The sequence below is a fragment of the Anolis carolinensis genome, unplaced genomic scaffold (genome assembly GCF_035594765.1).
Source record: "Anolis carolinensis isolate JA03-04 unplaced genomic scaffold, rAnoCar3.1.pri scaffold_10, whole genome shotgun sequence".
NCBI classification, from domain to species: domain Eukaryota; kingdom Metazoa; phylum Chordata; class Lepidosauria; order Squamata; family Dactyloidae; genus Anolis; species Anolis carolinensis.
Window position 1 is genome coordinate 9,221,989 of NW_026943821.1, and position 16,506 is coordinate 9,238,494.

General features: G+C 43.2%; 1 protein-coding gene, 1 long non-coding RNA gene and 1 pseudogene across 2 annotated transcripts in view; 1 reads left to right on the forward strand and 2 right to left on the reverse strand.

Moving 5' to 3' along the window:
- Window positions 1-16,506, forward strand: part of exosc5 (exosome component 5) — a 45,991-nt gene that overhangs the window by 5,604 nt on the left and 23,881 nt on the right. Inside the window, exons 3-4 of the mRNA XM_003222852.4 lie at window positions 1,417-1,538; window positions 14,430-14,570. Of these exons, the coding sequence (XP_003222900.3) occupies window positions 1,417-1,538; window positions 14,430-14,570 (263 nt within the window). The remainder of the gene's footprint in view (window positions 1-1,416; window positions 1,539-14,429; window positions 14,571-16,506) is intronic.
- LOC134293879 (5S ribosomal RNA) lies at window positions 1,115-1,223 on the reverse strand (annotated as a pseudogene).
- Window positions 6,881-14,432, reverse strand: LOC134293822 (uncharacterized). The gene is made up of 2 exons (XR_010000783.1): window positions 8,990-14,432; window positions 6,881-7,232 (listed from the first exon to the last, which is right to left on the reverse strand). It is a non-coding gene; the product is annotated as an uncharacterized LOC134293822 (long non-coding RNA).

The window sequence follows — 16,506 nt, forward strand, 5'->3', positions numbered from 1 at the left end:
TGTGGGGTTTGTTTTGCTGTCTGTGCCCTTGTTCAGAAGATTTCACCTCACTTTCTGTTTCTGTGTTAATTGGATTTTGGAAAATTTAGATGGTTATGGAGACAAGGATTGGTAAGAAAGCTTCAGTGGAGACACTTTCCCCCCATGATAACTCTTCCAGGAATGAATTTCCCTTCCGAGGGTTAGACTTCTCTCACTTCTTGTTATTTCAACCCCATTTGCTAGTCGGATGTTTGTAACTCAGGCACGACCTGTGTGTGAGTGTGTATCTATTTATGTATCTATGTATATGTGTGTATATATATATTTATGTGTATGAGAGAGAGAGAGAGAGAGAGAGAGAAACCTTACTTGCATAGGAAGATGATTGCTTTCAGTCTTTGAGTGCAGTCTGCACTGTCGAATTACTTCAGTTTGACACCACGTCTCAAGTGCGGCTGGTGGGGATGAGAGAACAAGCCTTCTCGGCAGTGGCCCCCCGGCTCTGGAATGCATTGCCAAAAGAGATCAGACAATCCCCTACATTATCCAATTTCCATAAGGAACTGAAGACCTGGTGGTGTCGGCAGGTTTTTGAGTAATTACATTGGACTACCGCCGATTTCTGGGCCTGAATATATTGCACAAGATTTCCCTAGCCTAAAATGATACATTTTAATATATTGGTTTTATGGTTCCCGTCCCCTTGATCTGGTCATGTAAGTGTGATTTATTGTTATAATTGTATTATTTTACTTTGTTTAATAATGTGTATTATGTTGTTATGTAATGTTTGTGTTTGCTTTTATGACTGTAAACCGCCCTGAGTCCCATCCGGGAGATAGGGCGGTGTATAAATAAAGTATTATTATTATTATTATTATTATTATTATTATTATTATTATTATTATTATTATGCCTGAAAGCTATGGAAGCCTAAGAGGTGTATTTTTACAAGGTCTTCAACCTTCTCTGCCAAGGAGTGCTGGTGTCTCACCAAACTACAACTCCGATAATTCCATCTTTGTCCCGGAGGACCTGGAGGTCTTAAAGATCAAGCAGTCCTCAGAGCGAGGTTAGCCGGTACTAGTTATCTGTCGTCATGTCAATCTGATAACTAGTCAGGTTTTTTTTAAGCCTACAACACCCGGTATTCCCAGGTGGTCTCCCATCCAAGTACTAACCGGGCCTGACCCTGCTTAGCTTCCATGATTGGGTGTGTTCAGGATAATATGGCTGTTGGCACCCTAGAATTAATGCAAATTGACCCTACTTGAACCGCCATGGCTTAATGCTATGGAATCATGGAGTTGCAGTTTTACAAGGTCTTTAGCCTCCTCCCATAATTCCATAGCATTGAGCCATGGCAGTTAAAGCAGTGTCAAACTGTATTAATTATACAGTGCAGATTCACTTTTTGCTGTCCCCCTTTTCCAGGTGTCTACGAAAGAAGCAGAGAGCAGATGATCAAGAAGACATGCGAAGCAGTGGTTCTGGGTACCCTACATCCCCGATCTTCTATCACGATTGTGCTTCAGGTCATTACAGATGCTGGTTCAGTATCCTTTCAGTGCAACAGATGGTGAAAGGGGGTTCTCCTTATCGTGAACATGCTCCCAAGGACAAGTTTTGATGTTTAATTCTCCATTAATGTCCCTATGTTTTTTAGGTTTCATATGACATATTGTATTGCTTTTAGCGGTACTGTATATACTCTAGTATATGCCGGCCTGAATATAAAATGGAGGCACCTAATTTTACCACAAAAAACTGGGAAAATTTATTGACTCAAGTATTAGACGTGGGTGGGAAATGCAGCGGCTCCTGGTAAATTTCAAAAATAAAAATAGATACAGTAGAGTCTCACTTATCCAACATAAACAGGCAGGCAGAATGTTGGATAAGCAAATATGTTGGATAAAAAGGAGGGATTAAGGAAAAGCCTATTAAACATCAAATTAGGTTATGATTTTACAAATTAAGCACCAAAACATTGTGTTATACAACAAATTTGACAGAAAAAGTAGTTCAATACGCAGTAATGTTATGTTGTAATTACTGATTTTACGAATTTAGCACCAAAATATCACGATGTATTGAAAACATTGACTACAAAAATGCGTTGGATAATCCAGAACGTTGGATAAGCGAGTGTTGGATAAGTGAGACTCTACTGTACCAACAAAATTACATTTATTGAGGCATCAGTAGGTTAAATGTTTTTGAATATTTACATAAAACTAATTTAAGATAATAATGACTTATTAAGATAAGACTGTCCAACTCTGGTTACTTGAGTATAAGCCGACCCGAACGTAAGCCGGCCAGGAACCTCACTCGAGTATAAGCCAAGGGGGGTATATATACTTGGGTATATATGGTGGTTTCTTTGCGTCTCTTTTTAGAGGGATAAAGCAGAATAGAATTTTTTCGTGTCAGGAGCAACTTGAGAGAATGCAAGTCACTTCTGGTGTGAGAGAATTGGCTGTCTGCAAGGATGTTGCCCCAGGGACACCTGCATGATTTGATGTTTTACCATCCTTGTGGGAGGCTTTTCTCATGTCCCCACATGGAGAGCTGCTGAAGCTGACAGAGGGAGCTCATCTGCACTCTCATAGAATCATAGAGTTGGAAGAGATCTCATGGGCCATCCAGTCCCATTTCTGGGAGTTGAAAACATCTGGGGACCCACAGGTTGAGAACCACTGCCTTAGTCCCAGTTGGGATACTATTGTTGTTTGGTGATGGTGGTAAAGATTGAATGCAAATGTCTGATTGTGGCCCATTGGGGGCAGCAGTGCTCCAGAGTCTTTTTTAGTGCTTTTTAGATTGGCCAAATCCTCCAGAAGCTATTTATATGTAACTAGCTGTGCCCGGCCACGCGTTGCTGTGGCGAAGTATGGTGGTATGGGAAATAAAGTATTGAGGAATTGGTGGTAGTTAAAGGTAAGGGGTAAAGGTTTTTCCCTGACATTAAGTCCAGTCGTGTCTGAGTCTGGGGGTTGGTGCTCATCTGCATTTGTAAGCCAAGGAGCTGGCGTTGTCCGTAGACTCCTCCAAGGTCATGTGGCCGGCATGACTACATGGAGTGCTATTACCTTCCCGCCGGAGCGGTACCTATTCATGTATTCCCATTTGCATGTTTTCGAACTTCTGGGTTGGCAGAAGCTGGGGCTAACAGTGGGTGCTCTCTCCGCTCCCCCAATTCAAACCTGTGGCCTTTCGGTGAAGAAGTTCAGCAGCTCAGAGTGGTGTTGTTTGCGATATTTTATGTGCTTGTACGGTCTGTGGCCCTGAGAAAACAGAGGATTTGCCAGAGTTTGGTGATGGGAATACTTTGTTGGGAGGTGTTAGGTGGTCCTTATTGTTTCCTGGTTGGAATTCCTGTGTTTTCATAGTGTTGCTCTTTATGTACTGTCCTGAGATGAGAGAGTGATGAGTACGGAATGGCCTTGGAGCTTCAAAGGCTGGCTGCTTCCCTGTTTGAGGGGGGGAATCCTTTGTTGGGATGTGTTAGGTAGCCCTGATTGTTTCATGGATGGAATTCCTTTGTTTTCAGAGTGTTGTTCTTTATTTTCTGTGCTGAGATGAGAGAGTGATGAGTACCGAATGGCCTTGTACTTTTAAAGCCTGGTTGCTTCCCTGCCTGGGGGGTGGGGGGAATCCTTTGGTGGGAGGTGTTAGATGGCCCTGATTGTTTCCTGGATGGAATAGCTGTGTTTTTAGAGTGTTGATCTTTATTTAATGTCCTGAGATAAGAGAGTGATGAGTACGGAATGGCCTTGGAGCTTCAAAGGCTGGCTTGGGGGGGGGGGGGATTCTTTCTTGATCAGCCAGGCCTTGCAGTTGTGAGGGGAGGAAAGGAAATGGGCCGTAACTTGTTTGGTGAGTCCAGTGGCAGGGAGGGGGAGGGGAGTTTAAAGGGGATCTTCAGTGGGGTTTGAGTAGTTTTTTCATTGGGTAGGCCCCTGAGGGGGGCATTTTGAACCCACCTTGCTCCTCCTGAGAAGTATTAGGCTGTGGAATGGTGGGGAGGATGGCAACGGTGTGTGAGGGGGGCAAATGAGAGCGCGCGGAAGCGGCCGTTGGAGGGAGGGGTGTGGATTGTTCTGTGTGTGCACGGGCTGGCCTCTTGGGCATGCACACATGGAGCATTCCGGGTTTTGGGGGTTTTTTGGCCCCATGGAGGTTAGGAATGTGTAGTTTGTTTGTAAGAACGTAGAGATGTGGATGAGAGGTTGTGTTGTCAATTTTCTAGGTTGGGGGGCCTTTAGTTTGGTTGTTTTGCTCGGTGGAGCGATGCCATTCTCCTTTTATATATATAGATTTATGGGCAGAAAACCACAGGATTGTTTTGCATCTGCATTAAACAGCTTCTATCTGCCTATTAGATTCCGTAATACAGGCAGTCCCTGAGTTACAAACACTGAGGGCTGACACAACAGGACGTGAGAGAAATCTGCCCTCCGAAGGGAAATTAACTCCTGGAAGAGTTATTATCATGGGGAAAAGGGATCTCCACTGAAGCTTTATCACCAATCCTTGTTTCCACAACAAACCACATTTTTCAAAATCCAATGATCACAGGGACAGAAAGTGAGGGGAAATTTTCTGAACAGGGGCACAGACAGCAAATCAAACACTACAAGGATGTTAACTCTTCCCTATACTATCCAAAGTATGTATGTGTGTGTGTAAATAAAGTGCCCTGTAAATAAAGAGAAAGAAAGGGAGGGAGAAGGGAGTTTATATGGTGGAAGAGGACCATCCCTTTATCTTTTCCTTGCCTTCAACAAAGTTCCCCACGACCTTCTGGCAAACAAACTAGTAAAATGTGAGCTAGACAAAACTACGGTTAGGTGGATCTGTAATTGGCTAAGCAAACGAACCCAAAGGGTGCTCACCAATGCGTCGTCTTCATCTTGGTAAGAAATCACGAGTGGAGTGCCGCAGGGTTCCGTCCTGGGCCCGGTTCTGTTCAACATCTTTATTAACGACTTAGACGAAGGGTTAGAAGGCACGATCATCAAGTTTGCAGACGACACCAACCTGGGAGGGATAGCTAACACTCCAGAAGACAGGAGCAGAATTCAAAACGATCTTGACAGGCTAGAGAGATGGGCCAAAACTAACAAAATGAAGTTCAACAGGGATAAATGCAAGATAGTTCATTTCGGCAAAAAAATGGAAATCAGAGATACAGAATGGGGGACGCCTGGCTCGACAGCAGGACGTGTGAAAAAGACCTTGGAGTCCTCGTGGACAACAAGTTAAACATGAGCCAGCAATGTGATGCGGCTGCTAAAAAAGCCAACGTGATTCTGGCCTGCATCCATAGGGGTATAGCGTCTAGATCCAGGGAAGTCATGCTCCCCCTCTATTCTGCCTTGGTCAGACCACACCTGGAATCACACTGTGTCCAATTCTGGGCACCGCAGTTGAAGGGAGATGTTGACAAGCTGGAATGTGTCCAGAGGAGGGCGACTAAAATGATTAAGGGTCTGGAGAACAAGCCCTATGAGGAGTGGCTTAAAGAGCTGGGTATGTTTAGCCTGCAGAAGAGAAGGCTGAGAGGAGACATGATAGCCATGTACAAATATGTGAGGGGAAGTCATAGGGAGGAGGGAGCAAGCTTGTTTTCTGCTGCCCTGCAGACTAGAACACGGAACAATGGCTTCAAACTACAGGAAAGGAGATTCCACCTGAACATCAGGAAGAACTTCCTCACTGTGAGGGCTGTTAGGCAGTGGAACTCTCCCCCCCCGGACTGTGGTGGAGGCTCCTTCCTTGGAGGCTTTTAAACAGAGGCTGGATGGCCATCTGTCGGGGGTGCTTTGAATGTGATTTCCTGCTTCTTGGCAGGGGGTTGGACTGGATGGCCCATGAGGTCTCTTCCAACTCTACTATTCTATGATTCTATGAAAACCCTGTTGGAATAGAGGCCATTGGAAGACAGCTCTTCCTCTTGCTTGCTTGCTTTTATTCCTCATCCACCTTCCTTTCCTTCTGCCCTTTTAAATAGAACATGATAGCCAGGAGCTAGACCTCCGGCAGACTGATTTGGCCCAAAGGCTATATACATCCTTGACTGCGAACCCTCTATGAAAGAAAAATATTAATGCCATGCTACACTTTCTTGCATGGAACTGCAAGAAAATCTTTTTACCAGCTCAGTTTGAAAAGAAACAAAGCTACAAGCCATATGTCTCTGATACCATAAAGTAAAACCAGGTCCTGTGGAGATGGCATTAATATCCTCCAGGCAACATGGGGCTCTGGAATGTGGATGGAAATGGCCAATATAATCAGAGGCTGGGAACCATGTGGGCAAAGGAGGAGACAACTACCTGAGGGCATGTTAGCGTCTGTCTGGGATGTGCTTGCTGTTTGTTGGGATTTTGCTGGTCTCGAGACACATAAAACTCAGACAAATCTAGAGCCATTGGTAAACTGCTGAGGACGGGAGAGAAAAAAATAGTTTATGTCCAGGAGGAAATAGGGGTGTTTTTCTATCTGATCTGATTCTTTTTTGGAGACCAAGCGTCTGAGGTTGCAGACAAAAGAGGACTTTATCAAAATGCAGGAGTATCCATGGTCCTCCTCACACCCCCCAGTATAAACCAGTCCCTTCCTTCGATGGTCCCACAGTCTTGTCAATCCCACCCTCTCTTTCCCTTACCTTGCTCCCCACCTTTTACAATGGGCTATATTTTTGTTCAGACTTGAAATTTTGTAGAATTTCTTGACATCTGTATGATATCATTCCCCATCTCTTTCTATAAAAATCAAAGCATGCATGTCTATATGTTGGTTTGTACCACAAAAGTTCCTTCATGACTTGAGGGATCTGAACCAGACCTGCACACAGATCCTTTGTTATCCATCTGTCGTACCCCAGACCTGTATTTATTTAATTTATTTATTTACAGTATTTATATTCCACCCTTCTCACCCCGAAGGGGTCTCAGGGTGGATCACAATGCACATATACATGGCAAATATTCGATGCCATTAGACATACGACATACAGAAATACACAGAGCAATGTAACATTTTCCAGCTTCTGGCTTCATGAGGGTATGCTCGATTCCGGCCATAGGAGGAGCTGCCACTTCATCGTCCACTTGTGACACCCGGGCTTCAATCTCATGACCTCTCTGTCAGTAGTGATTTATTGCAGCTGGCTACTAACCAGTTGTGCCACAGCCCTGCTATCTGTGAAGCCATCGATGACGTGAGCATCACACCAGAATCTAGAGTAAAGGCAAACAGTTTATTGTAAAAAAAAACACACAAAAGATATAGAGTTAAAAGCAGAGATAAGGAAATACAATCCAAGAAGTCAGCAATCAAATGTCTCTTGTAAAGCAAGGCAGTTCAAAAATAGTCCCAAAATCCAAAAGCAACTTTGGCCCATAAGCAAAATTTGAACAAGTGTACACAACACGACCATTGAAAAACTCCCAGAATACTTGAATCCCAAAACCAAGACAAGAACTAGATAACCCAGGCCTGGCTGTAACCTAAAAGCCACGTTGCCTGAACTGAAGAGCAGTGCCCGTTAGCTACTAATAAACAGACATGAAAGCATTATGTCTCCCCTGGAACTTTTGCTTCCCACAAAGGCGTGTTGACCTGCGAAGCTGGCTATCTGGTTGAATTTGCAGATGAGCCTCCTGGCTTAGGTCAGTGTCACCAGGTGCATTCCCATGAGAATTTCTCATCAATTTGTCTTCACTAGACTCCTTATCTGGAGAGGATGATTCCAACTCTCGTGACTGACCTTGAAGGCCTTGAGTTTCAGAAGCAAGTACATTCTCAGGCCCTGCACCTGTGCCTGTTTGAAAATAATTGTGGGGCCTTAACTTTAAAAAAACCATCCACATGTTGGACCTTGAACAGAGGAAAAGAAAAGGAATAAAATAGTTTGGCAGTGCCTAAGTGAAGGATTGTCTGTTGCTAGGTGAAGTGGCCCTCTGTGATGTCACTGGGAAAAGAAAGGAGTGAACCAGCTTGGCTTTTGCTAAGTGATATGTGCATGAGAGGAAGGAAGGGAAGGAAGAAAGGAAGGGAGAAAGGGAGGTAGGGGAAGAAAGCAAAAGGAGAAGAAAGAAGGAAGGAATTAAGAAAATAAATAGAAGGGAAGAGAGCATAAGAAGGGAATAGAAAGAGGAAAGGAAGGAGAAAGAAAGAAAGGGGGAGCAAGGAAAGAAGAAAGGAGAGAGGGAGAAGATATGTACATGCTCATTTCATTATCTAAAGAGCAGGAGACAGTTGGGATGAATGTGGATGAGGTCCAGGGGAGGCCAAAGCCTTTGAACATCAGCCAAGGAACTGTCCCAGTCCTATGGATCAGCAACCCACGCAGCTCCTTCCTGTCATCCCAGACCTTTGTGAGACATCTAGAATATAATAGAGGAAATCCCTGCGTGATTGTTATCCCAATAGACTTGGCTTGCAGGGGGGATCATGATCAGCCAAAAGAGAGTCTCTCCTGATGCCAAAATATCAAAAAATTGCCCACGGTGTTGTAAGAACTTGTACTGCTATAGTGTCTGGCTTCGCATTCTTTGCGGCACAGGCAAGATTAACTCCGGGGGCTGCAGGGGTTTTATTAAATCTGAATGTCTAATGCTTGAGAGAATTGATTCAGCTTCATTTGTTCCCCCAGCACTTGGCCAGGACTGATTTCACAACTTGGCGAGGAAATTACAGCCAAATTAATCGGGGGTCTATTAATTTAGATCCCTGACTGCTTTTCGCTGCGAACGTTATGGAGGGATAATAATTTCTTCCTCTCCTTTAATTATAAAAAATCCGTCCTGGCAGGAGAAAGGCGGGAGAACAAAGTGCTTGCAAAGAAGCACCAACTTGGGCTGCATCCACACTGGAATTAATATAGTTTGACTCCACTTTTAACTGTGGGGGCTCAATGCTATGGAAGTTTGTTGAGTCACCCACACTCTTTGGGTGAAGACCTTGCAAAACTCAAACTCCCAGGATTCCATACCATTGCTTTGCAGTGTTCACCCTCCTCCAGCTCTTAAGTTTCGGCTTTTCATCGTCTCTTTTCCCTAGGCTTTCTTTACCTCGTTAGTCAGCCCTGGATAACGAGAGCTGCCAGGCCTTCTTTCCATTTGCTGATGCTGGCTGATTAACCTGGAAATGCAGAGCAGCATGAGTGAGAGGCTTTGAGATTCCCTTATGGCTCAGTTCTTCCTTCTTTCTATATAGGCTAGCTCTCTCTATATATATTATTTATTTATTACCAACATTTATATCCCGCCCTTCTCACCCCGAAGAGGATTCAGGGCGGCTTACAAGTTATATGTACATACATTATATTATTAGCATTGCACAATATAAGCATTATATATTACTGTATTGTACTATAACACTATATTGCAATATTATTAGCAGTATTACATGTAATATAAATATACAATTATAATAGTGTTATTACTACTATTATATTTTATTATGGTACCTTATAATATTTTCAATATTATATGTATATACAATATATTACAGTAGAGTCTCACTTATCCAACATAAATGGGCCGGCAGAATGTTGGATAAGCAAATATGTTGGATAATAAGGAGGGATTAAGGAAGAGCCTATTAAACATCAAATTGAACAAAGTGACATTCTACTGTAATATGAAATAATTACTGTGCTAGAATAATACAGAACAATATAATCTCTAAAACCAGGACAGTCAATAAAGAGCAACACTCTGAAAGCAGGGAAATTGGGAATTCCACAAAGGAAACAATCAGGGCCAGCTAACACCTCCCAGTAAAGGATTCTTCCAGAAAGGAAGCTGAAAAGGGAGTGAAGCAGTGTGTATTACCAAAGTCATTATTATTACTATCATTACTATTATTATTATTCGTATTATTATTATTATTATTATTATTATTATTATTATTATTATTATTATTATTATTGTGTTCCTGTGAACTGTGAAAATGAACACAATCTTGCTCCAAGTATTCAAAAACACTAAAATCAGAATATATAAAAATTACTGTGGTATAATAAAACAGACCAATACAATCTCTAAAATCAGAACACTAAATAAAGAACAACACTCTGAAAATAGGGGAATTCCACACAGGAAACAATCAGGGCCAGCTAACCCCTCCCAACAAAGTATTCCCATCACCAAAGTCTGCCAAATCCTCTGTTTTCTCAGGGCCACAGACTTTTTTTTATTGTGTGTGCTCAAGCACTGCATATGGGTACTTCTTCATCTACACAGACAGTAGAAGCACATAAAATATTGCAATAATGATTACCTAATTTGATGTTTAATAGGCTTTTCCTGAATCTCTTCTTATTATCCAACATATTCACTTATCCAATGTTGTGCCGGCCTGTTTATGTTGGATAAGTGAAACTCTACTGTATATTTATAATCTTATATTATCTGCTTAGAACTGGATTATATGAGGCCCCTTGTACACAGCTGTATAAAATGCACACTGAAGTGGATTATATGGCAGTGTGGACTCAAGATAATCCAGTTCAAAGCAGATAATATAAGATTATAAATGGGTTATAAGCTGTGTGGAAGGGTCTTGAGTCTACACTGCCATATAATCCAGTTCAAATCAGATAAAATATAGGCAGTGTGGAAGAGGCCTAAGTGAGGCCTAACTCTCCCTGTCGCCTGGGCTGAGTGGCTTGCTAGGAGACCAAGTGGGCGGAGCTTAGCCTTCTAACTGTCAGCAATTGGATAAAAACAATTATTCCTCTCCCTCTAATTATGACTTTATTTTTCTTTTCTTTTTGTTGTATGAATGTAGAGGCATGGATGAGGGGTTGTGCTGCCAAGTTTAGCGTTTCTGGGATGTGTCGTTTTGTTGTTTTCTCCTAGGGCGAAATTTCATTACCCTTTTATATATATATAGAAGACTAGCTGCGCCCGGCCACGCGTTGCTGTGGCAAAGTATGGTGGTATGGGAAATAAAGTATTGAGGAATTGGTGTTAGTTAAGGTAAAGGGTAAAGGTTTTCTCCTGACATTAAGTCCAGTTGTGTCCGACTGCACACAGAAGTGGATTATATGGCAGCGTGGAGTCAAGATAATCCAGTTCAAAGCAGATAATATAAGATTATAAATGGGTTATATAGCTGTGTGGAAGGGCCTTGAGTCTACACTGCCATATAATCCAGTTCAAATCTGATAATCTGTATTTTATAGGCAGTGGGGAAGAGGCCTAAGTGAGGCCTAATTGTGCCTGTCCCCTGGGCTGAGTGGGTTGCTAGGAGACCAAGTGGGCGGAGCTTGGCCTTGTAACTGGCAGCAATTGGATAAAAACAATTATTCCTCTCTCTCTAATTAGGACTTTATTTTTCTTTTCTTTTTGTTGTATGAACGTAGAGGCATGGATGAGGGGTTGTGCTGCCAAATTTAGTGTTTCTGGGATGTGTAGTTTTTTTGTTTTGTCCTAGGCTGAAATTTCATTACCCTTTTATATATATAGATTGGGAGTGCCTGTATATGCATTCTTCCCGGGAGCAGATCTGTAGAGCCTTCATTCCTCTGGGGGTTGGACTGAACACTGGTTTTACGATCAGTAGCAAATCCCCAGGATTTGAACATCCTTAATGCGGCTCTTCCCATCCACCGACTGCCGTTGTTTTCTGGCATCCCACGGGCCTCCTTCCCACCTCTGGTTAGTCATTGTGGCATCATGACAGCCCAAAGCAAGTCGCTCCATCCTGCCAACCTGAGACTTGGCCTCCTTTAATTACTTTTCTCCCTCGACATCTTCCAAAAAGGGGATTTGGTAATCTGAGTCTGCAGGTTCCTTGCAGATAGGAGCAGTCAATTTTGCCTACTTGTGCTGCTTCATACCGTTATGCAAACAGTGATGATGTTTGCATAAACATTGTGTCAGCTCTGATTTACGATGTCCCTATCCTAGGGTTCGCTTGGCAAGATTCATTCAGAGGTGGTTTGCCTTCTACTTAACTTGACTGAGTAGAAATTCAAACTTTTGCCTCCCCAAATCCTAATCTAGGACTCAAACCATTGCACATTTTGCAGTGTAGATCCTTTCTGTGTGTGTGTATGTGCCTTTGAGTCGCCTGTTGACTTATGACAACCAAATAATTTTGTAGACTTTTCTAAGGCAAGGAATACTCCGTTTTGTGTGTTGTCAAAGGCTTTTATGTCTGGAATCACTGGGTTGCTGCAAGTTTTCTGGGCTGTATGGCTATGTTCCAGAAGCATTCTCGCTTGATGTTTTGCCCACATCTATGGGAGGCACCCTCAGAGGTTGTGAGCTCTGTTGGAAACTAGGCAAGTGGGGTTTATATCTGTGGAATTTCCAGAGTGTGAGAAAGAAGGAGACAAGTATGAATGTTGCAATTGGCCATCTTGATTAGCATTGAATAACCTTGCAGCTTCAATGCCTGGCTGCTTCCTGTCTGGGGGGCATCCTTTGTTGGGAGGTGTTAGCTGCCTCTGATTGAAAATAAGATTAGGAAAGCAGGCATAAAGGAGAAAGACGGTTGATGAGTGAATTGCCAGCTCTCAGAGATGCTTCATTTCGGGTGAAATGGGCCCTTTCCTGCTGGGCATAAGACGGCCATTACAGCCATGCTGTACCAGTATCAGAATGGGAGCAAGGTAAGGCTTAAAAAAAACAAGTGGGTCTTACAGGTAGGAATTCTTCTGTATTTCCTTCCCGCTGAGTGCCTTTTGTGTCCTAAAATTGTTATTGATATTTTTAAAAGATGCTTTTAGGATATTTTAAAGATGTTTTTAAAGATGTTTTTAAGATGCTTTTAAATTGTTAGATTTTAGCCTGTTCTTGTAAACCGCCCTGAGCCCTAGGGGAGTGGCGGCATATAAGTTTGAATAATAAATAAATAAATAAAAATAAAATGTGCTGGCTACCTTGAAGCTAGGAACAGTGCGGGGGATTTGGCCGAATCACCTTCTAGCATGTTTTGAAGCTCCAATGACTCATTTCCCTGCTTCTGGGCCTCTTTGTCTCCCCCCCGCCCCTTCTTTTCCCACCCAGAATTAAAAATCAGAACGCAGGGCAGGTATCCCTTAGTTAATAAAGCCAGTGTGTTCCTGGATGTGACTTCTTTTAACAGAAGAATTGGTGCCAGGAAGAGAAATAACATGGAAAGAACAAGGAGAGGGAGAATAGGCAGTTCAATGTGGCTTCAGAACTAATGCACATATCAAATGAAATAACCAGGTCAGCTCAGTCTGGCAGAGATGAACAAAATTATTTTGAAGCTTCCTGATACCACCTAAAGGCTCATTCTAAAATGCATCCAGGGATTACTTTTTCTTTCTTTCACCCAATTTTCTCCAGTCCTCTTTCATACTCTCCATGCTAATGCTGCTAAAAGACTTCTGGCTTGTCAGAGGATGAGCGGTTTAAGGGAATGTAAAACGACTTAGAATCATAGAGTTGGAAGAGACCTGGCAGGCCATCCAGTCCAACCCCATTCTGCCAAGAAGCAGGAAAATTGCATGAAAAGCATCCCTGACAGATGGCCGTCCAACTTCTGCTTAAAAGCTTCCAAAGAAGGAGCCTCCACCACACTCTGGGGCAGAGAGTTTCACTGCTGAACAGCTCTATCTCACAGTGAGGAAATTCTTCCTAATGTTCAAGTGGAATCTCTTTTCTTTCCTGTACTTTGAAGCCATTGTTCCGCATCCTAGTCTCCAGGGCAGCAGAAAACAAGCTTGCTCCCTCCTCCCTATGACTTCCCCTCCCATCTTGATAGATGTCCCTCATCATGTCTCCTCTCAGCCTTCTCTTTTGCAGGCTAAACATGCCCAGCAATTTAAGCCGCTCCTCATAGGGCTTGTTCTCCAGACCCTTGATCCTTTTAATTGCCCTCTGGACACATTCCAGCTTGTCAACATCTCCCTTAAGTTGTGGTGCCCAGAATGGGACAAAGTATGACTCCAGGTGTAGTCTGACCAAGGTAGAATAGAGGGGTAGCACGACTTCCCTAGACCCAGGCACTAGACTCCTATTTATGTAGGCCAAAATGCCATTGGCTTTTTTAACTGCCACCTCACATTGTTGGCTCATGTTCACCTACCTCCTTAAGGACTCCAAGATCTTTTTCACACATACTGATGAGCCAGGCACCTGCCATACTGTATCTTTGCATTTCATTTTTTCTGCCTAAGTTGAGTATCTTGCATTTGTCCCTGATCTTCGTTTTGATCGTTTTGGCTAATCATCTCTCTAATCTGTTAAGATTGTCTTCAGTTCTGCTCCTGTCTTCATGAAAAAGAGTGTGTCCAAGGTTTTGTTAAAGTGTGCACAAATAATTGTTGTGTTGGAACTGGGAGAATACCCTCATTGTGCTTCAAACACTTTTTCCAATGCTGTAGATTGATAATGGCCCTCTATAGCCCTTCTTGTTGTTTTCTCCTTAACAAAGCCTCTTCCCTACAGCTTTTTGCGAGTTGCTTGAATGCCGCCTGCATGGGACTAATGGATGCAGGGCTGCCCATGGGTTCCTTGTTCTGCGGAGTGACCTGCGCCTTGGATGCCGATGGCAACTTCACCCTGGACCCCACAGCAAAGCAAGAAAAGGTGGGTGCAGAACTGAATGGCGTGGCTCTTTCTGACGGTGGAGAAATCCTTCAGCCTTTTTTTTGTGTCTTGGTGCTTAAGGGACAGAAAGCCAGCATGGCTTGGTCTCTCAGTGGGGATATGTCTAAAGTGAGTGGAAAGGCAAAGGTGAGCAAGCCAGGACTTCCTAGATCAGGCATGGGCAAACTTGGGCCCTCCAGGTGTTTTGGACTTCAACTCCCACCATTCCTAACAGCCTAATGGATTCAGGTTTTCATCCAAAATATCTGGAGGTTTTAATCTTCACCACTACAATATACACAAATGTACAGTCAGGATACGCAGATCCACTTTCAAACAATCAGATTCTCAAAAAGTCAGATGCAAAATAGACATACTCACAATGAGTCACACAGGAGAGAGAAAGATGGAACCTTTCATCCCCCTTTTATAGCCATCTGCTGACAGGTGACTGATGTAACCCTGTTTTTTTTGTTTATTATAGTTTGATTAACTATTGTAATTGGTTACTGTTGATCATGTATTTAATTTGAAATATTTATTTGCCTCATTATGTATTCTGTGAATTTTATATTGTTATGAGCTGCTCTGAGTCCCTGCAGAGAGAGGGAGTGGGATATTAAAAAAGCTATTACTATTATTACTATTATTTGCCATACACCTCATATGGTTATGACTCCGTCATTGCCACATGCTCTTGGGTATTTTACAGTCATTACCCAGATGCTAGTAATATTCCACATGTTCATCAAACAGTATTTTTCTATGACTAGAAATGCTGAGCCATTTCTAACAGATGGCAATCTTATTCTGGACCCCTTGGTAAAGCAGGAAAATATGGGTGCACAAGCATCATTAATAATAATAATTTATTTATTTATCTACAGTATTTATATTCCGCCCTTCTCACCCCGAAGGGGACTCAGGGCGGATCACGTTGTACACATATAAGGCAAACATTCAATGCCATAGAACAGAGACAGAGACAGAGACAGACGCAGAGGCAATTTAAACCTTCTCCAGCTTCCAGCTTCCTGAGGGTATTCTTGATTCCGGCCACAGGGGGAGGAGCTGCTTCATCATCTACTGCGACGGCAACGCCCCCATTCCAACGGCGGCTGGTTGATTTTTATGGTGTCGTAAATTAGCCTCCCCACATATAAGTGGTACCTAAATTTCCTACTTGATAGATGCAACTATCTTTCGGGTTGCTTAGGTCAACAACAAGCAAGGGCTATATTTTTATTTTAATTGTCGAGTGCTCACCCCGACACGGGCTGGCCTCGAACTCATGACCTCTTGGCCTGAGTGATTTATTGCAGCTGGCTGCTAACCAGCCTGTGCCACAACTGCAGTATCAACTAGATTCTCCTGCAACTGTCTCTAGGAAGAGCATCCTTGGCTGGCAGGTATCAGGTTTCAGCGCTTGCCATATTATGCGGAGTCTCTTCCATTCCGCCGCCCCCTCTTTGCTTAGTCACCCAAGAGGCACAAATTGAGCCACGTGCGGCACACAAAAGTGCCACGAGCCTATCATTGCTCCCCTTATCTGCTCCAGCGAGTGAACCGCTTACTGTGGCCTGGCAGGTCAATCGTTTTTCCGGATGCCTTGATTCAGGCTGCCTCTCCTAATGGTTTTCCTCGTTTATCGGGAGCCAGATTCAATCCATCGCCAGCTGCCTTCTTTACCCAGGACTCTCCTTCATCAACTGCAGTTTGGCTCTGCATCCCTTTCAATTCCCTGCCAAAAAACCTCGCCTGACTTGGATAGCCTCTCTCCAGAGAGAAAATCAGGCAGAGAATAATAGGAAGAGAGGGGCAAGTAAGAATTTAGAGCCTTGCCCACTGTCCAAGACCAGCATGGCCTCTGTATGGCACAGTGTATTTTCTCTGCCCTTGTATTATATCCCTTTTTGGTGTATTGCTGATTTTGAAA